The 21,878-nt window shown below is 37.7% G+C and overlaps 1 protein-coding gene across 2 annotated transcripts in view; it reads left to right on the top strand.

Moving 5' to 3' along the window:
• The window catches only part of CPT1A (carnitine palmitoyltransferase 1A), a 38,726-nt gene extending 17,219 nt beyond the window's left edge, over nt 1–21,507 (top strand). For both annotated transcript variants that reach the window (XM_009102166.4, XM_018907801.3), the window contains exons 6-20: nt 941–1,042; nt 1,739–1,876; nt 2,756–2,833; nt 3,504–3,611; nt 4,444–4,531; nt 6,896–7,091; nt 7,643–7,831; nt 8,838–8,943; nt 10,530–10,646; nt 11,547–11,711; nt 12,445–12,579; nt 13,645–13,797; nt 14,881–14,985; nt 16,840–16,932; nt 18,393–21,507. In XM_009102166.4, coding sequence (XP_009100414.1) covers nt 941–1,042; nt 1,739–1,876; nt 2,756–2,833; nt 3,504–3,611; nt 4,444–4,531; nt 6,896–7,091; nt 7,643–7,831; nt 8,838–8,943; nt 10,530–10,646; nt 11,547–11,711; nt 12,445–12,579; nt 13,645–13,797; nt 14,881–14,985; nt 16,840–16,932; nt 18,393–18,479 — 1,860 coding nt within the window. In that variant the 3' untranslated portion in view covers nt 18,480–21,507. The remainder of the gene's footprint in view (nt 1–940; nt 1,043–1,738; nt 1,877–2,755; nt 2,834–3,503; nt 3,612–4,443; nt 4,532–6,895; nt 7,092–7,642; nt 7,832–8,837; nt 8,944–10,529; nt 10,647–11,546; nt 11,712–12,444; nt 12,580–13,644; nt 13,798–14,880; nt 14,986–16,839; nt 16,933–18,392) is intronic.
• Nucleotides 21,508–21,878: the final 371 nt, after the last annotated feature.

The raw sequence follows: 21,878 nt of genomic DNA, 5'->3' as shown, positions 1-21,878 counted from the left end.
GAAAATCAAGTCCCTTCACTTGACTTTCATGCTGATGTAGGGTGGCAGTGTCAAAATCCTTTCATGAGTACCCTGGAAGTTGCATGGTCTAGAATTTCAGCTTAGTGTGTGCTGCAACTGAAAGCAGTGCTGGACAGAAAAGCTGCTTCTGTTTTCACTCTCCTGGGGAGCACAGGAGATTCTGCAATATCTGAAGCTGAGTTCTCTCTGGCTTTTTTGTTTCATTGCTGGGGGGTTTTTTTGTAACACAGGCACTGGGTGTAACACTGGCATGCTTGCACAATTTGGTGTGTTCAAATCATGCAGTAGACTACCTGAGATTGATTCATGCTTGAATTAACTCCCTGTAACATCGATCCTGTTACTGATGCTGAGCTGTGACTTTGGAAAACATGAAACCACGGTACAAAAGCATAATTATTATTTTTAAAGATCACTGTAGTTATCTAGAAACCTTAGCTGAGTCACAGGCTTGATAATGATTGTGCTTTGAAGCACAATTTAGGTATGTTTCTGGTATCTACTGTGTAATACAGTAAAAGGTCGCGTGGTAGACGTGAGTTTTTTAATCTTTCCAGAGGGGAATGTATGAAGAGAAGAAGTGCTAAGTAACTGTATTTATATTGAGATCAAGGTGTACCCTGCATGAGCAGCAATATTGTCTGTGACTGGATGATAACTGGGAAGTCAGGAATGACCATGCCTATCTTGCTCTTCCACTGCCATGTTGTTTAACCTTTGGGAAGTTAGTTTCTGTCAAGGCATTTTTTTTTACACGTGAAACCCTGATAAATGGGGTAGCTTCCTAAATCTAGTGCAGTGTAATTTACCAGTGAAAAGGACTGTGAGTTACTTTACACATTTACTCTGTTATTTTTCTTCCATTGAACCTAATAATTTGGTGTGTGTGTGTGTGTATTTTGTTTTTGCTTTCCTCCAGACCCTTGTAAAACTTTTCTCAGGGCGCAAACCCATGTTGTACAGTTTCCAGACATCTTTACCACGATTGCCAGTTCCAGCTGTTAAAGACACAGTTAATAGGGTATGTACATTCACCAGTTTATTCTCTTCAGTGACACAGAACCCATACCTAGATGCCTTTTGGGGTGTTTTTGCCATGCCTCATGAAAAACTGCATAGTGGTATTAATACGGTGTAATAGATTCAAACTTCTGCATGGAAATGGAAATAAAGGCTGTGACAAACCAGGGAAACTGGTGACAGTTTGAAGCCAGTGTGATTCACCCTGGATGACTTGATGCCTGTTGTAAGGCTGTGCCACAAGTGTGATTTCCAGGGTGTTTGAAGCACACTTTTGTTATCTTCCCCAGTTGTACAGTGTTAAGTGTGTGTGTTATAACACAAAATCTTGTGGCAAAGTGGGTAAATATGCCAGTATGTCACAGAAACTGAAGGTTTGATTTTTAGAGGAGAAAAAAAAAAATCTGTCTGCTACTGAAGAAGCAGCATGCCTTACCCTTTGGCGTGGAAAATATTTAGAAAAGTTACCTCCTCCACTTGTGTTTTGCTTAGAAACGTCTGAAAAAGTATTTTATTTTTTGAAGTTTGCAGCAGGCATTTAGAAGAGCATATACTCTTATTTCAAAAACATGGTATTTGCAGCCTTATGGGTTGAGACTGGATAATCTTTATTTACTGTTAAAGTGCTTTATTTTGGAATGGTGAGAAGCTGTGTATTAGTTCCTGTACTGATGTTAATTCTTTTCTTCTGTTCTAGTATCTGGAGTCAGTTCGACCCCTTATGGATGATGAAAAGTTCAAGAGAATGGAGGGTCTTGCCAAAGATTTTGCTTTTAATTTGGGACCAAGGCTTCAGTGGTATTTGAAGCTAAAATCCTGGTGGGCCACCAATTATGTAAGTAGATAAATAGGAGGCTCAGTTGTACAAATTAAGTTATTTGTTCCCTGTTGCTCTTTTTGGCTTAAACTGCATTATTTCTTAAATGTAAAAGAAGGAAGTTGAAACTGCTTTTAAAGTACATGTGACTTTTCCTGTAAATAATTTGTGTAATTTGGTGAACAGTATGGTGAGCCAACGTGAATGAAACTCGAAAAAATGAATCCTTATCTTGTTTTTTGTTATTCTGGAGAATTTTGCTGTTAGGATTGCTTTTGGGGTTTGTTTATTTGCTTGTTGAGCTTGATACCTTAATAATGGGCCTGCCTACCCAGGTAGTTTAGAAGAAGGATTTAGAACAATTTTTTAACATAGAGCAGCTGAGGCATATATAAGAAAAATAAAGAACTGTATCAATTGAGTTGTTGAGCTATCTTTTCTTTTTTCTTTTTTTTTCCTTACCAAAAAAAAAAAAAAAAAAAAAAAAAAAAAAAAAAAAAAAATCAGCCCTCAACATCATAGTAAGAACTGTAATGTTTTCCTTCTTCATATATTATCTGACATACTTGTACCCAGGTAGTCTAATCTGTCCTAGCAAAAGCTGTAAAGCATTCAGGAGATCTGATACATTTTAAATATTATGTGGAGAGCATGACTTCTTTGAAACCTTATCAGAGAGATATAGCTGAATTTGATTTAGTTTTCTCACTCTTTTTTTCCCTGTTTCCCCTGAAGTCTGATAGAAATCAGCAGGGTGGGGATTATTGTCTTTTCAAGTGCTAGCAGTTTCCTTCCCACTCCTGGATGGACTGTTGTCTTGTGGAGCCATCAGCATAGAAGACATAAACTGTGAAAATGATGAGATTTTACTGCTTCTGTTTCTCCTTCCTGCTGCAGGTTAGCGATTGGTGGGAGGAATATATCTACCTTAGAGGACGTGGACCAATCATGGTTAACAGCAACTATTTTGCAATGGTAGGTAAATCCTATAAGCACCTTGTGTTGTATAGAAACTGTAACATTTCTGGCAGGCATCTTACTTCATGCTGTCTTTCTGCTTAGAAATCTGTTGCCACTGAGGATGTAATCTTTGTTTTTTCTTTCTTCTGGGATAACCTGCAGCCAGTGTCTTCAGGTACCTTCAAGTACCTCACATACTTAAGTATGTGACACATGCACCTATCTCAACAGCCCTAGCACAGCTGCCACTTTGGCAAACTCGTGCAGTAATCACTTCAGCAGTTTTGTCCTTACTGTAAAGAGAAATCTTCCAAAAGCTCCATGTAAAACTTCATGGGTAACACAGCTGAAGGAGGCGTGTGCTCACGCTAGCAAATGTACGTACCAGAAGAAAAACTGTAAAAGATTGAAAATAAAAAGGAAGAAAGAAATATGATGGTCTTGGATCAAGTTTTATGTAGCACGGTCTTTTCTACTCGAATGATTAATAATGTTTAAGGAGATTGTAACTGCTGAAGAAGAGTTTCATCAGCTCACTGCACTTGTGCATTTCATAAATTTTAAAGCCTTTTCTACATTGTCCAGAATAAACATTCAAGTACATGGATAAGAAGTGCTATAAGATTTGGGTTTTTTTTAATGTAGCCTGGTAATCATTAACTTATGATTCTTATCTGCTTTACAGGACTTCCTTTCTTTATATCCCACAACCCTGCAGGCAGCTAGAGCTGGTAATGTTATCCATGCCATCCTGCTCTATCGGAAAAAACTGGACAGACAAGAAATCAAGCCAGTATGTATATCAGTTTAAATGGCTTTTGGTCTTTTTCCAGCACAACCTGTGAGAAGCTGACCAGCTTTCAGAATGGGAGAGGAGAGGAATGTCTTATTGTTACAAATTCTTATGGTCCAAATCATCTTGGCTATCACTTGAATTGCACATGGGCAGAAACTAGCAACTGTCAAAAATACAGAATTGCATGGATACAGCATGGTTGGGATAAAGGTCTGGAGGCCACTTTGCACCAAGATTGGGCCAGCTTAATATGATGATAACATCCTGTGTTGCACTAATTTCTAGGTAGCAAAGATAGGCAAATCCCATTTGAGTTTCTCTACTATCCAGTGGCTGTGTATTGTAGTAAACCAAGACTGTGGAAACAATTACGTAGTTTTTTCCAAGATCATTGAAGGGATGTGATTAATTGTATGGAACTACAAGTCTGAGAAATGTGAACTTTTGTTCCTACACAGCCATAAATAGCTTAAAAGAATGAATTAAAGGGTAATGCATGCTGCATGTGTTAGGTTTTGCATCCAGACCACCCATGGAGAAGTCTTTGGATTTCAGGTGCTAGCTAGCTTCACTCTTCCCTCATGGAGGGTGAGTTTTTGGTAAAAGGGGAAAAAATAATGGTTCTGGAATGTCCATGGAATATTCCATGTGTAGTTTAAGGAAAGACCATGAACAGGGAGGAAAAAAAACTCAACACTGCATTAATGTATTATAAATCTTACTCTTCTTAAGCCTTTGCTTAACAAGATCTTGGGGTTTTTCCTTTACTTTTATTAAATTTTCTGATTGTAAATGCAAAATGACATTTTAATGTACATTTGCTTCACAGATCCTTTTGATGGGATCCACTGTCCCACTCTGCTCAGCTCAGTGGGAAAGGATGTTTAATACTTCCCGTATCCCGGGAGAGGAATCAGGTAAGCAAGGCCAGCCAAGGAGAATGAGCATCTTGATGGAATTCAGGGCTTGGTGTCTTTTCTACTAAAAATCTGGTTTTGCAGATAAAGATCTAACTCTGGCACAAGTGTACATCAATACTGTGTTCCAAGACTGAGGTTGTAATGGTTTGCTGTAGAGTTCCTAAATGTTTTTCATTTTAGGGAGAATTTGAAGCTTTTTTAGTGGTTTTTCTCCTTTACTTAAATTAAAAAACCAACTTCAAGATAATATTGTCTGTCCAGTTTTTGAATTTATAAATAATCTTTACTTTTATTGTTCCAAGATCAAGATGATTTTTGAGGTCTTAACATTAAAAGTGACATTTTTTTTTTGTTGCCTTTTATTGTTTTTCCTAAGTTTTGACACTGTAAGTGGAGTCAGATTGGATCTAGAAGAACTTACCATTTGGAATCAGCAGGTGGAGGAAAACATTGCCATTCATTTCCTTTCTCTTTGAGAGCTTCACAGCTGATTTTAGTGGAGACTTGTGCTGGTGTGTTTTTCTACAAAAGCTGAAGCTTTATCTAGGTTTCTCTGATCATGTCATATGCTGAAGAGCCTCTAAGAGCTGCTTTCACCTGTTTACCCAACAGTGCATCATTGTGGCAGCACCACAGTGAAACACAAGCAGGAGTTATTGTTTAGTCACCTCCGTTGGGAATGCACGAGTGGGCTGCCACGTGAAGACAGGATGTGTTTCTTTTTGCTTTCTGTGAGACCTGTAACTCACTCTAATGTTTCACACTGCCTTCAGACTTGTTACTCCCACTCAACTACAGAATTCTAAGCAAAGAGTTTCTAGACAGATGCAGGGATCTGTCCCCTCTTCCCTGCTGGAGGCTGGCATTTGCTGTAAGAGGTTGGATAAGGGGGAGAAGTGGCATTGGATGGTGGATAAAGCAGTAGGTGCATGTGTCAGATAAGCACTTTGCTTTCACTTCTGCTGCTGGCCTTTGCTAGATTGTTGAGGAATTTTTTTTCAAGCTATGCCTCAGAGACTTTTATCTGCAAACTGAAGGAAAGGACATCCCTGGTGTCATTACTCCGTGTCATAACCAGTAGCTTAAACAGACAAGCAGGTTTTAAATCTCTTTTGGACAGCTTTAGTCTATGAGCTGCTATTATTTAGAATGCTGCAATGCTTCAAGTACTGAGAGTGCAGCCCTTGCCCCTTCCCTGTTTTCAATAAAATAAAAGGGGTTTTTCTCCTTTACTTAAATTAAATGAGTGGTTTTAAGTGGTTTTATACCTTTAATAAGGTATAAACAGTTTGCATTTAGCATTAGTTTTCTTTCAGTCTAAAATGAGTTTTGAACAGAAGTGTAGAAGTGGCTCATTCTAACTAGCACCTGATTAAAATACATCCTGTATATCTTAGTGGTTCTCCTCAGTTTCTCCTGTTTAAAGTCTTTCAAATTAAACTACAGTCAATACTATAATTATTGTATTTTTCTCCTAGGCTTTTCACATTTCCTGTTACACTTTTTCCATTTTGCTTTGTTTCTGGTTTTCCTAAAGGAAAAACAATTGTGTCATTCTGTATATGTCTGAGTGAGTTCCAAAAACATTTTTCACACGTTCTCATGAGCAGCTTGACTCCTTGTCCCATGATTTCAATTGCTTTATGTACATTACATTCCTAAAGAAAAAAAAGGAAAAAAATTGTTTTCCTATTAATTGGTGATAAAATCTTGATAAACATTGTATCCTGTCCCTTGAGCTGTTTTTAAACAGTCCTGATTTTTGACAAAACATGCTATGGAGTGACCAAATTCACCTGTGGTTTGATACAATGTCTTCATGACTAAATTAAGGATTATCCCAGTTAGGCCAAGTAGATAGTAAAATGAGGGAAAAAATGTGGCCTAGTTTTCTGCTTCACATAACATTACACATTTTGGCCATGTATGGAATATTCACTCTGCATCTGCCAAGACAAATGTAAACAAAAGCTGATGGCATAAATTCTGAGTTTCTTAAGACTCTGCATGAGTTGTCTAGGACCTGAGTGCAAATGATTTAAAAATACCTTTCCTGATACTCATCTAGCATGTTCTTTGCTGACTGCTTCACCAGGCTACACGACTAGTGCTCGTTTTTCAGATACAGAAATACAGATTTAGTTGCTTCATAGTGGCCTGCAGTGTGGAAAGTGGTGATGCTATATATGGAAATGATTGTCACATCTGGGTATTTGACTGTTTCATGTGGGCATCTTTGTGATGAAATACCATGGAGTGCTGAAATAACTTGTAGTGCATGCAATAGGCATCTGATGTTATTTAGTGCATTTGTGTTTTGGGACTTCAGCTTTGTGTTCACCTGAGTGATTGCAATTCTAGATACTCTCCAGCACGTGAAAGACAGCAAACACATTGTTGTGTACCACAAGGGCCGTTACTTCAAGGTGTGGCTGTACCATGATGGCAGATTGTTGAGACCCCGAGAAATTGAACAGCAGATACAGAGAATTCTTGAGGATGATTCAGAACCTCAGCCAGGTGAAGAGAAACTTGCAGCTCTTACTGCAGGAGATAGGTATGGTGGTTATTACTTTTTAAATAAGTTTAGTATTTAGAAATCATTGCATAACATAATCATTGAATATTGGCTTTAGATTTTTTTAATAGTCTGCAATCAGTTGTTTATACCTTGGTCACTGATTTTGTATATTGATGATGTGTAACAGTGCTTCAGTCACTTGTAATTGTGTGGGGTTAAAAAAATTTTGCAGTGGCAATCCTATATGCACATAATTATTTTTACTGTTGTCTCCTTCCTTATAATAGACACTTTCTGTTGTTCAGTTTTAAGTGAAGATGATCTATGCTGTAGGTATTGCGTGTGCAGAAATGTTGAATTTCTGAGGATGAAGTTTTGCATGATGAGTTGAATGGGTTCCTAGGATTCCACTGTACAAGTATTGTCAGAGCTTTTCACAGCTCTCTCAGTTTAAATGCAAAGAAAGTAGTTGTGTCAAATTCCACAGAAGTAGGAGGAATGGCTCATAGTGATTTTAAAGGTAATCAGACATTGACAAATGTATGTAATGTGGCTATAAACCAATTTTTTTTTTTTTTTTTTTACAGAGTACCATGGGCTAAGGCTCGTCAGGCTTATTTTAGCCGTGGAAAGAACAAGCAGTCCTTGGATGCTGTTGAGAAAGCAGCATTTTTTGTGACATTGGATGACGAGGAGCAGGGCTACAGGAAGGAGGACCCAGTGAGGTCCCTGGATGCATATGCAAAGTCATTGATACATGGCAAATGTTATGACAGGTGCAGTATTGATGCTGTGGAAAATGCCTTCCTTTTTTTTAGAATTTCACTAATACACATGAATTAATGATGACTTTGAAGTTGATAAATTCCATAGCATCACAGAAGGGTTTGGGTTAGTAGGGACCTTCATCTAGTTCCAGCCCCCTTTGCAACAGAAAGGGACAACTTTCACTACATCAGATTGCTCAAAGCCCAGTACAACCTGACCTTGAACATTTGCAATGACAAGGCATCCCCAGCTTCTCTGGACAATCTGTTCCAGTGTCTCACCAGCCTACTGTAAAAAATATTTTTCCATTATAACATATCTAAATTTACCCTCTTTCAATTTATATCTCTTGCCCCCTGTCCTGTCACTAGGAGCCATGATAAAAAGTCTTTCTCAGCTTTCCTTATGAGCTCTCTTTATGTATTGAAGGGCTGTGAGAGGTGTTCCCAGAGCCTTTTCCAGACTGAACAGCAAGGCCAGCTCTCACCCTTTCTTCATGGGAGAATTATTCCAGCACTCCTGCTCTTTTCATGACTCTCCTCTGACCCAGCTTAACAGTTCCATGTCCTCCTTGTGCTGAGAACTCCAGAGGTGGACACAGCTCTCTACATGGGATCTCACCAAAGATCAGGAGGCAGCATCCCCTCCCTCACCCTTCTGGCCATGGTGCTTCTTAAGCAGCCCAAGATATGATTTGTTTTCTGAGCTGCAGGAGCACGTTGCCAGCTCATTATGAACTTTTCCTCCCCAAGTCCTTCTCTGCAGAGCTGCCAAATCCTTCCATCCATCAGTCTGTTGAACTGGGCATTGTCTTGACCCAGATGCAGGGCCTTGTAGTTAGCCTTTTTGAACTTCACAAGGTTCAAACTTCTGTCTATTTATTTAAATGTTCTTATATAAAAAAGGATAAGTTCTAGTGCATTTGAATGTGAATTTTAAAGAGGCAGGAAGTTACAATACAAAAATGTTTCTGAAATGTACAAAACCAAAAAGAAATCTTGATTTCTTTTGTAGGTGGTTTGACAAGACATTCACTCTTATAATATTCAAAAATTGCAGAATGGGTCTGAATGCAGAGCACTCCTGGGCAGATGCTCCCATTGTTGGACACCTGTGGGAGGTAGGTGCTTGGCACACAGAGCTGGTGCAGGAGGTGATGTGCAGGGGCTTGAAGCAGCCCTGAAGGTCAGCAGTGACTTTCAGTCCCTTGCATTCACATTGCTGATGGGTGACCTGGGGCCTGTGTCTCCAGCAACTGTGGAATTTGAAAAAGATCCCAAAGCCTTGCTTAAGGAGCTGCTATGTTTTGAAGAACAGCATGTCAGTGAGCTTAGATGTCTTAACACAAAAGTGATACAGCTCCCCAGCTACCTTTTCTCTAATGTTTTAAATCCACAGATTATTGCCTCCTTGATATGGCATTGTATTTTTTGCATGTGCATCCTCCTAAAGCTCTTAAGTTTTCTTGTGCTATAAAACTCCCATGCTTACTTTTAAAATTTAAAAAATTATACACAATTTAACTTTTTGTCTAAGCATTGTTTGCTAAGATGCAGACTGATATGCTTTTGACATTCTCTTGTATTTATTTGCAATAAATGCAATAAATCCACTTTGTTTTGCATTCATCATATGCTTAGTTTAATCCTTGAAACCCTATTTGATTTTTTTCCTTTTTTTCATTTTGAAGCTTAAAGCTACAAACAGTACATGACTCAAATCAATTATAAAACTATTTCAAAAATGTCATTTCATTTTGATTTTGTATGTATTTGTGCAAATGGGTCTTGAGTCTAACTGGTCCCCCAAGTAATTTCTGAGTTTTGATATAGAAATATTTCCAATTAAGATTACTGAAACAAGATTTCTCTCTCTAGAAAGTTGCCTGTTTTTAGCTCTTTACAGATTGTCTATTTTTAGAATTGAATGGATTAAGCTTTCTTTCACAGTTGTCATGTTCTGACCAGTAAGTGAAATGAGAAAATGAAGAGAAAATGAAATTAAAATAAGACATTAGAAATAAATCATTGACAATCAACAAGCTTTTTCTTTCCATACTGAGTAGATTCAAATCTTTTGGTAGTTCTTTGTGTTCACATGTGGGTTCGTTGTTTCTTGATTTTTTTTTTAATATTGAGGATGCTTGATATCTTATAAGACAGGGCCTTTATGTCTGTTCAAGCTGTGTGGTTCATCTTGGAAACATGCTCTTTTCCTACCCAGGGGCTCTAGTGCACATGTAAAATAAACTGCAAGTTTGAAAGGGATACAAATCTTAAAAATAATTGAGTTCTTGCAGGATTTGCACTTACTCTGAAATAAATTACTCCTTGATGAATAAGTTTGGACAAATAACAAACTTGAAGAAATTCTCTGGAATCTAAATTGAACAAAGATGGTGAAGTCTGAGTTCAGTTTTTTGCTTCTCCTTCGTTTGAGGTGGGTTTGGAATTGAGAAGGTTTTTACTAAATCAGTAGCATCTAAAAAAATGCACCAGTGTAATTGAATAAGTGTTTGGTGCACATCTGGTGTTCTCCTTGTAAAACTGGGGGCTTCACTTGCAGTTGTTTTCAGTATTTGGAAATGGATTGTCTATTTTATTTCGCTGTGTAGTGAAAATAGATTATATTGCTTTCCCAATGAAATCCTGATTCCATGGCAGTAAGTAATGTGTTGCAGTTCTGAAGAAGTGTCATTCTTTGCAGAATGTGATGGCAACTGAGTATCTTGAACTGGGCTATTCAGTAGATGGACATTGCAGAGGAGATCCCAATCCCAATATTCCCAATCCTACCAAACTGCAATGGGAAATTCCAGAAGAAGTAAGTGCAGAAGATTTAATGGTCTGAGGAAGAAACGTCTCTTTTCCCCAGTGGTCAAATAATTAATGTAATTATTGATAACTGTATAAATCAGATCTAAAGTCCTTTGAGTCTTGTAGGTTGTGTGCTTCATGTGTAGCCATTACTCAGTTTGCTTAGAAAATCTGGGGGTTTTGATACCAATCTTTAAAAATTCTGACTGGGAAATGCCAACATTTTACTAGAAGCCTTCTTGGTTGGTAGTATGTCAAAAATAAGTGGCCACCTCATTTATATAGTGACTGTATTAAACATTTACTTTCTGAGGTTTCATTACTGTTGTCACAACATACTCTTGTCTAATAATTCCTTTAGAATAGCTGTCTTTTTTTTTTTTTGTGCTCATAGTTCATCTAATAAGATTTGATTTTTCTAAGGGTTTTTTTTTGTTGTTGTTGTTTTTGTTTTTTTTTTTTTTTTTTGCCTGAGTTTCTAGAAAAACTGTCACCACCTATTTGGATTTTAATTTTGAATAAAAAGCTAATGGTTGGTGATTTATTTAATTAAGCATGTATGGGAACTTGGAAGCCACACTACTAATGTCATTAAGTAACTTTAGGCCATTCTTTTCTATTCTGATCTGAACAGTTTTAATGCTGGTGGGTTTTATAAGAGTTAATTTTGGATGTCTGCTGGCTTTAAACATTTTTATTAGCTTTTTGAATTTTAACTTTCTAGCAAAGATAGCTTCTTTTCTTTCTCTAAAGGGAAATTATTTAGGTAATGATGTTCCTGACATGCATAAAGGCAAACATTTCCTGTTTAACAGTTAAAAATACTTGTGCTTTTTCAGTAGTTCTCTCAAATACCAGGAATGCATGTTTGTATACATACAGGTGTTTGTTTGTTTGTTTGTTTAAGTGCCAAGAAGTGATTGAGAAGTCTCTGAGCACTGCCGTAGCTCTAGCAGATGATGTGGACTTCTGTTCATTTTATTTTGATACTTTTGGGAAAGGACTAATAAAGAAAGTGAAGACCAGCCCTGATGCCTTTGTGCAGCTTGCCCTGCAGCTCGCTCACTACCGGGTAAGAGCAGACTGTTTGTGCCTTACAGAACCTCCTTGGGCTGGCTGTAACATCTCTGTGGCTAAAACATCTCACTGTGTGGGGTCATCTTGCACTGCTTGTGCAAGGGTGTTAAAGATATTCAATGCAAATTGATACTCACCCTAAGCAGATTACTAGCTGGAAATCAATTCTACAATGGTTCACATATTGACACATCTCTGAATTTTTCTCTTCTGCTCAGTTGGTCTACCCCTAGGCATTTTGGACTAGGAAGAAGATATGAAACTTCTAGTAGCTGTGTTCATAAACACATAAACAATGTCAAACTTAGCTCTTACATTAGAGTCACACAGGATGCAGTAGTCATGGACGCTCCCTAAGAGGATTAACAGAAATGCCTACCTGTATTTTTTTCCATTAGTTCTCATTTTCTGTAATGTGCTGTCAGAAAAGACCAGTGTAGCAGCATTCAGCCTCTCTTGTAAACAGAAGAGGGTTGAATATGATATGCAAAGAGTAGTACTTGCTAGTCTGGTTGTTCTGTTAGTGTTTATCAAATCCTGCTACTAATCTTATTTTTGCCTTTATTATCTTTGGGTAAGGGGGGCTAATGATGGGCTACTGTGAACTTAAATGTTGAGTTTAACCTGTGGAGTGATTCATAGCCTGTGTGCTTAGCTTGTACTGTTGATTAAGAAAGAGAGGCCAAGTCTATCTAAACCTTTAAGTTCTTCTTTTTCCCTTTTCCAAGGATATGGGAAAGTTTTGTTTAACGTACGAAGCGTCCATGACTCGTCTGTTCCGAGAGGGCAGGACCGAAACGGTTCGTTCGTGCACGGTTGAGTCCTGCCGTTTTGTCCAGGCCATGGAGGACCCCACTGAAAGTGTGAGTTCATGGTGTTGGTGCCCTGTACAGTTGGGAGAGTGGGTTTGGATTGGGTGTTAGGAATAAATTCTTTGCTGTGATCGTGGTGAGGCTCTGGGACAGGCTGCCCAGAGAAGCTGTGGATGCCCCATTCCTGTCATTGTCCATCCAGGCTGGATGGAGCTCTGTGCAGCCTGGTCTGGTGGAACATGTCCCTGCCATTCCAACCATGGCAGGGAGGTTGGAATGAGATGATCTTAAAGGTCCCTTCCAACCCAGCCAACCTATGATTCTGTAATAATTCATAAGGCACAGGAGTTACCACTAGACAACCATGTAAATCCACAAATAGTTTTTAAGCATTTAGAGTGATGGAAAGAAGAGCTGCTTAAGGTAATTGTCTGTTTTCTGTCAATAAAGCAGAAATTCTGGGCCATACCAAAAAAGAATGCAGAACTTAACCAAATATACCCTTATTTACCTGCTTCCAAACTCCAGGAAACTGTGATTATGTGTGAAATTTTTATGACTTGTCAAACTCAAAAATAGATTTATAGAACAACTAATCTCACACCAGTTAAGCTTTCCTTTCTGACAAGGAAGCAAGAATAATTTACAGGAAGGAAGTTGTTTGCTCTTATATGTTGATTTTGATGACCAGCATTTATAAACCTCTGTACCTTCAGTGTTGGCAGCTTGCCTTCTAAAATAGCTCTTGTAGTTTGTTTTCTTAAATCACATTGAGATTTGCTCTCTATAACTCTTTAAGCCCAGTATTTATAGAAACTATAAATAATGCAGTAAACTTGAGTTGTAATCATGTTTAATTGTAGGGTTAGGTAACACTTAAAATACAAATTAGTTTTCATTATGCAGTTTACAGCAGGTAGCAGCAGACACTTGCTAATACCTGAAATTAAATACCTGGTGTTGAAAAGCCAGGGGATGCTATTTGAGGTCAGTTGTCTCCTACTTGGCCTTGTAGTGCTCAAGGCTTGAGAGTCATTGCTGTAACTTAGTTTCTGCACCTTCATCCTTAATGCAGTTCACTGAACTGAGCTTTCCTAATCTTTTTTTGTTTGTTAGAGAGAGAATATTCTGAAGTTCTTCCGGCAGGCAGCTGACAAGCACCAGCACCTGTATCGCCTTGCCATGACTGGGGCGGGCATTGACCGCCACCTCTTCTGCCTGTACGTCGTGTCCAAGTACCTCGCTGTCGACTCTCCTTTCCTCAAGGAAGTAGGTGACTTTCATTGGAAACTCTTCATTACTGTCATTAGTCCCTTGGTGAGTTAGTGTTTTGTGGTATCTGCTCAAGGGACTTGTGCAGCTCTGGTTTTCCCAGGAAAAAAGGTAAAATTGCAGGTAGTGCTGTTTAACATCTGCCGATAAATTGTTGAGTTAGTTTCATTTTCCTTTATGTATACATTTGTTGGTAGACCTAGAAGATTGCTTTCAGTGAGCTTTTTAGCATAATATATGTTATTTAGAATTGCAGGAAATATATAGTCAGTATTGAAAAAATTTTTTTTTGCTTTGTGTATTTTAAGGGAGTGCAGCAGAGGTGTGTGTTTTCTCTGAGAATTTTCTTATGAAACTGACAAATTCAATTCCTTTGAAGTTACTAAGAGTTAAAGGAGCTGTATATGGCATTAATGTCATTATATATTACTCTGACAAAATTATTAATTAAACTAGATTTTAAGGTTGGATTTTATAAAAGTAATTACACTGCACTTGTTCATTTTTTCTGGTTAATAAAAAAAATGTGTTCCACCTTGCCTCAAAATTAAGCTACTCACGTTTGTCTGCTTGCTCTCCTAAATGTGGCTGAGTCAAGAATAAAACAACTTTCTACACTTTCCACAAACTTTCAAGATGTGTTGTTAGAGATCTTACAAGCTTCTATCTTGATGTAGGGTCTTCCTGTGATTTGAATATGACTAATAATGGTCTTGTTAAAACAAGACCTTTTGTGTGTAAGTTACAAGGCTGTAGACCAGGTAATCTTGTTTGAACTAGCATAACTAGCATTTCTATTGAAGTTCTATTTTATCCTCTTTGAGGAATTGACATCGCTTCCTCATATGATAATGGTTTCCATATCAGAACAAGTTTAAATGTTTCATTTATGCTTCTTAGCTTTTCATTCCATTGAAATGGGAGTTATCCTTAATATTGCTATATAATGTGTTTTCTAACAGTTCTTAAAGCAATATTGCACTTGTTACAACACTTGCTATCCTGACTAATTTTTGAGAAAATTGCCTGTTCTTAAACAGTGCTTTCTATTTGTTTGTATCTCTTTCATGTCTAATACAGGTTTTGTCAGAACCTTGGAGGCTGTCAACGAGTCAGACACCCCAGCAGCACATTGATCTGAAGAAGAACCCGGAGATGTTGTCCTCTGGTGGAGGGTTTGGACCGGTAAGTGTCCTAAATACAAGTACCTACTGAAAAAGACTTTTACATTCAAGACACCAGTCAAAAGATTTCAGATCTGTAATTCCTCATTGCTGCATATCAAAGGTGCAGTTCATGCTTTTAAATGCATGTACTTAATGCTTTCCCATGATGTGGCTGTGCTCAGAAAAATCTGCATCATCCTTTTCTGGTGTCCCACTACAAGAAGGGGTTATTCTTAAGGAAATGCACAGTTATGAAATGTGGTACAGGGCTCCATGGCAGAGATCTTATGAAGTTGGGGTTCTCATCACATTGCCTGTGCCCAGATCTTCTTTACATCAGGCTGTTATTACAGTAACAAATGCCTTATTACTTAAACTGGATTTTAAGGTTGGGATTTGTAGAAGTACTTATACTTCACTTGTTCTTATATTTCCTGCTTGATGAATAAACGTGTTCATACATTCCTCCAAATTAAGCTGCTCACATTTCTCTGCTTGCCCTCCTAAGTGTGAATAATGGCCAAGTCAAGATTACAGCCATGTTCTGTGGCTTCTGTAGACTTCCAAGAAGCTGCTTACTTGCTGTGGTATTTTATTGGTATTTGAGCTTGGCCATTGATGAGAATATTGGTGTCAACAAGAGCTCTCAAGCAGCCTTTATGGGGCTATTATAATAGATTAATCTGTTTTCATAATGCATTTCTATTGAAGGAACAATGAGAGGTTTCACAGGACTGCTCTTTGCCCCACAGATATTAGGGTGACAAGTCCAGTGTATTTTGGCTGGAAGATGGGGAATGGGAGGTGGGGTGTGTTAAATTGTTGATGTTAATTTACTCATGCTTCTGATACAGCTTTCTGTAGTTTTTGAAGTTGGAATTAGACTTGCAGTATCAAGGAGGCCTAGCTATGGCTCATTCTTGAGAAACTGACTTCCTCAAGCCATTGTGAAGTCAGTATTCTGAATGCCCAAAGGCAACAGAAAAGGGTTTTGGCTGCAGGAATTTCTAACAATGTTTTCCTTTCGTTTTTGTTCACAAAAAATGTGCTTTGGTTTGCTGAATTAGCCCAGAGATTCAGTACATCAGCTTTCCATGCATGTGATTTTTTGATGGTTTTGAAGGGGTTTTTTAAGCATTCAGTAAAGTTTATCTCTGTAGCACTAACAGTGAGAAGACTGTCAGGCTGCTTAGCAGCAGTGGAAGCAAGGACATGGAAGGTTGTGATCCTTTGAGTTAGGAAAGCCATGAAGAGGGGTGACATCAAGATAATCTGTGTTTACCAGGCATAGTTGGAATATAACATCAGACTGAAACTTGGCACAGTTAATGCTGCTAATGTTGAAATTGGACCAGACCTCTGCTCGTGATACAGGTGTTCAGAATTGCATGTTTGCTGTAGAGTCAGAAAAAAACTTGCATTTGGCAGGTTTTCATAATGCAAGGCTTTTACACTGTGTTTGTTTACATCTCCAGAATGACCCCAGGAGGCTGATTGTGTAGGTATACAACTGAACTAATTTATTCCTTGCTGCTCAATCACTGAAGCTCTATAGCTGCTTAGGACCAGGACTTTCTATTGCCCTTCTATTTCCAAAACATACCTGAATAAGTACTTTAGTTCAAACTATTAAAGCTGGGAAATATTACAGATAAGTATTCAGAAAGTGGTTATTCCATGCAATTCAGATGAGACTAGAACTATTCCTTAAGTGGAGCCAGTCTTCAAAAATCATGCATTAAATGTAGAAGTTGAAATTTTACTTGAGGAAATTAGAACTGATTTAAAAATCTGCAACAGCTTCTTAACTGTACAAAAGTTGACTGAGAAAGAAAAAGTTTAGAAGGTGTTTTTCTCTTCTTTCTTCCCCTAGGTGGCTGATGATGGTTATGGTGTTTCTTACATTATCTTGGGTGAAAATATGATCCATTTCCATGTCTCCAGCAAAATATCTTGTTCTGAGACGGTAAGAGTCAGTCCTTTCCTATGGTTTAATAAATCTGTCCTACTGTGTGCTTATAGAGCTGTTCTACTCATTGTCTCAAATATAAATAATGTGTTTTATTTTCTCAATATATGCTGCTTTGTTGGAGTTTACACCTGTTGTCCAGGTGTATAAATTTAATAGTTTTATGAACCAAGGATACCATATTCTATTTCACTTACGCTTTCAAGAATAAAGAAAATACGTGGCCCAGGATCATCTTTACACATGTGTAGTTCCCTGCAACTCATGTGAAATGATCCCATGTGTCCCCTAAAGAGAAAGATTGGCATATCTTGTTCTTTCTTATTTTGGTTTGCCTCAGGCTGCAGCTGTAAAGACAGAATAAAATGTATGCTGTCTATTGAAGCCTTCCTGGTTTAAATATTGCTGAAAAAAACTGACCCATAAGTTATAAACTGTGCTTAAAAAACATAACTAACCAAAAATTTATTAAAATAACACCCATTGTTGGAGGATAGTAGGTGTCATATGTTGTGGAAGACTGCTTTGAGTTCAATTCATCCTTCTCCTTTATATTTTTATAGCCTCACTAAATATGCTGAGTTCATTCAGGGTGACATAGCTGACCTAGTTTTCCTCTTTTGACCTTAACATGTCCAGGAGATCATGGTGCTTCTGGTTAATCATTAAACATTAGGAAATACAACTTTGGTTTTTTTTCATAGTTGAAATTGTTCTTCAGATGCCTGTTAGCTTGTCCTTTAAGTTTCACTCTGTTCTTTTTACTTATCAGTCAAGTCAAAGGTCCATACAGAAAAGGCAGCCATTTCGTGTGTGTGGCCTTGATATTAGTAGGGTCATTGCAGTAGATTCTGTGATGTAGCTAATAATTTACATTTGTAATCCTAATTTCTTTCATGTACCCTTCATCTAATGTTAGAAAAAACAGAACAAGTTCATGTTTTGTTTACACTTAGAAAGTTGTCATTTTCATTTAAGTTCTTTTTTCAATAGCAAATGATTCATCATTTGTGATAGTAACTCAAATAAGAATAATTTTTCTGCTCTTTCAGTACTTCTTGGTCATTAGTCATCCACTCACTGAACACTCCTTTGTTTTCTGAAAATGAGCTCTTGCAAAATCTTGTAGGAAAAGCAGTATCAAAACCCAGCAATTTTAAAGTAGCAGAAAGCTATGCATGCATCTGATTTCAAGGGGATATGATCTCATTGCTGACTGTAGGAAAGTAAATGCATAGTGAAGAACTCATTGGTCAGGGCTAGCACAAACCTGGATTAATCTGTATAGCATTAAAAGTGCTGTTAACAAAATCCCCATTGTATGGTAAAATAGATGCCTGAATTCCAGAAGCTCCAAAACTACAAAATATTAGAAAGTTTCTTCTTTTGCCTTAAAAACATCTGTTGATGGACAGTACAAGTATTTGGTTTTGGTTTTTGTTTGTGTGTTGTTAAAGGATTCTCACCGCTTTGGAAAGAACATCGAGAGAGCAATGGCTGACATCATGGGTTTATTTAACCTCAGCAAGAACTGTACCAAGTGATCTGCTGCCTTGGTGCCCAGCAACCTCCTCCTGGTGGGATAAGAACTCTGCTGCACAGTGAACAAGAGCAAGGTTTGTTGAAGAGTAGCTGGAGAAGAAACTGAGTCAGCACCTTCTTGATCATCTATTAAAACCTTAGCAGTATATTAAATGTGTCTTTTTTGTTGTGGTTTGTTTTGGGGTTTTTTTTTGTCAGTAGTATGGAAGAGCTTATTTGGACAAAAGATGACTTCTAAAATCTTCTGTGTTTCTAGGGAGGAAGCATAGGATCATTGCATGAAGTCATGTATATTCCAACTTCTGCAGTTTTCTCTTAAATTGTATACACTTTCTCTTTTTTTTTTTTTTTTTTAAACTTTAAATTTGTTCACTTGCTTCCAGAATCAAAGGGATAAAACCCACCAACTTAAATACTAGAAAAAGTTAGATTTGCTATGTATTAATAGCAGAATGTTCTTCAATGTGTCTGCTGCTTTATGTAAATGAGTGACAAAACTTGTGGCCATTTGCCTTCCTTGGTTTCTTTTTAGGGGTAAATTCTGTTAAACATACCAAAAAATCCCTGCTGTAACCCACCTTAACACACTAAATTGTAGAAATGCTATTGTTTTTTAAAAGAAGGAAAAAAAAAAGAAAAGAGATACCCAGCCATTGGATAGTACAATGTGTCCCCTCATTAGCAGGTATCACATTTTTCTTACTGCTTGCAAGCCTGTTTGTGACATTGATTTTATTTCTGTATAAATAAATGGACCTGTGTGCTTGTTCATGCAAGTGCCTTACAAAAACAAAGATCCTTAGCCCAGGAATAAGGCATATGCTGGGAGTTGTTTCAGTGGTGAAAGAGGGAAGGTTGTAGTAGTGCAGATCTGGTTTTCAAGTTACAAATTAGGATGAAGTGGCATGAGCAGATGTGAATATGTTGCCAAATGGTGCAGTCAGGTGTAAAATGCCAATGAAATGCTCCTGTCTTAAATAGCAAAGGTTGGTCCTTAGGAAGGGCAGGCAGGACTAACATTGTTTGGGATTAACAGATGTTCATGTGTTTGTTTTGGTGAGTGGAATTGGTGGTCACTGGGGTTTCTGGGTCCTGGGAGATGTTAACTGAGTTGAATGCAACCTGTTGGAGAGTCTGCAAAGCAAGGGGGCCCGTGTGGGCTGATGGATTTTGCAGTTTGCCTGGAAGGACCACTGCTGCCTTGCCAGCCACCTGCCTGAGAAGGGCAAACTGCTGAAGCCATGGGAAATAGCTCCAGAGTGGGAAAGTCATGGTCTTCTCAACCCCTCCTGGGAGATGCTCCTGGTCAGGCAGTTTCTAAAGGATACAGGGAGGGAGGGAGGGGAAGCTTTTTCACTCAGAAAGGAGCGTGGTGTTTCTGAAGGCAGAAATGAAACAGCTGCTACCAAATGGAGTAACTTTTGCATGATGCTTCTCTTCCCTGGGCTTTATAGGTGTGGTACCTTTTTTACATCCTGCAGTGCAGCAAAGTGTACTTGTTTATTATTATTATTTTATATAAGGTACAGGATGGTTACTAATACAGTGAATGATGCTCCTGAGCTCTGCAGAGTTTAAAAGACCCTTGGGGTGTATATAAAACTTCTCATTAGACTTTGAATGTTTTCTGGCCAGTATTTCTAACTTTCTATGCCTCTTCATGCTTATTTTTACTCTGTTCTAGCTATGAAAACACCTATGTATGTATGCTTGGGATGGGAACCCTCAGAAATCCAAGATGCATCCTTAAGTGATTGCATGCTTACATAAGTGTGGGAATCCTCCCAGGAGCTGATCAAAGGCACTCATGATCTGATTAGGGCACAGTGTGTGGGGAAAGGACACTTGGAAATAAGCCTTACTGCATCTGGCAGGCCTGGCACTTATCAAGCTACTGCAACAATTTTATAGTGATCTATTTTTGGAGCTGCAGAAATAATGCACTGGGGGTTTTGGGGGTTGTTTTTGGTGTTGGCTTTTTTTTTTTTAATTGACCACTGACCAGTCTGTGTTTAAATTAACACATTAGTGTTTAGGATTTTATTTAAAAAAAAAAAAGGTTTAGATTTGACTCTCAGGTCTTAAGTGTTTCTAGTCTAATTGTAGTTGGTGCAATTTTGCATTCTTGGAGAGTAAGTATGATTGGCACAGAAAGCTGGTTTTTATTGTAAATGTTTAAAATGTTTTGTGGTGTTAAATGTATCTTTTTAAATTTTGGAATAGATATAGTTTCAGAAGAGATAATATTTTATTTCTTTTCTTTAAAATGTCAGCAGCATGTAAATAAAATATGCTTTTTGGATGTAAATCTTAGAAATCCACGGTGAATGTAGGTTATTAATAAATAATTTAAATCTTGATGTTCAATATTGTGTACATACAGTAAAACTGCTTGGATTTTTTTTGCTCAAAGCCATAGGAATGTAACTGAAATTACCTAGATTTGAATGAACCTTCTAGTACATTGTATTTTATTGTAAAGTTAAATGTTCATATTCCAGTAAAACTGCTAATTTGATACTAAAACCTTGAATCATTGATTCTCAATTAATTTTTAAGAGATCAAACTTAGGGTTGAGGAGGTGGCTAAAAGCCAGGTTGGATGATAATAATTTCTTCTGTTTATGAAATGGCAGTGTGGAATTGGTGGGATATACCTTGAGTGAGCATTTTTCAAATTTATTATTTCAGCTGCTTCATGGCAGAAGTTAGGGAAGCATGGAGTCCATTTACAGGGTACCATTGTTTGGGATTAATACTGTTCCCAGCTCAATATTCTTTTAAGGCTTGAGGCTTTGGGGGGGCTAGGGAAGTGCGTGCCTGACCTTTGAAAACCATGGTTCTAATTCAGCCTTTGTACCAATTGTTTTCTCATGTAAAATGTATTAATTTAAAGTAGCAGATTTTTTTTTTTGTCTTGTTTGGTTACTTTACATCTGTTGTTGGTTATTTACATCCAACACTTTGTCTCTATTTTCTACTTTCTTCTGTGACTTCAAAAAATGAAATAAAATTTCACAATTACCACTACTTAGAACAATGTTTAATATTTTTTGTATCTTCTTCCCAGCTCCCTTGCTGTAGTTGCTTGAAATTCAGGACTTGTGAAACCATTGCTGTTAAATCCAGTTAGGAACAGCAGCAGTGAACTGTTCAGCTTATTTTAGCAGTGATTTAAACATGTCTTCTGTTTAATAGGGAATGTGTTAATGAGCAATGAAAACTACAAGGAATTAAATCTCCCAAAAGAAGCTGAACATGTGGATTCACCCTTGTCTGCCATCAAATTGTATCCACTTTCTTTTTTCTGTGGTGATGCCACATAAAAATTTCAGTGTTCCAACTTCAAGCATTCTCCCTCCAGAAGGAGCATTCATACAGATAATAAAGATGTGATCAGC

This window comes from Serinus canaria, chromosome 5 (assembly GCF_022539315.1).
Source record: "Serinus canaria isolate serCan28SL12 chromosome 5, serCan2020, whole genome shotgun sequence".
Lineage (NCBI taxonomy): Eukaryota > Metazoa > Chordata > Aves > Passeriformes > Fringillidae > Serinus > Serinus canaria.
The sequence above is the reverse complement of the archived record's forward strand: the minus strand, read 5'-3'. Positions and strand labels throughout refer to the sequence as shown.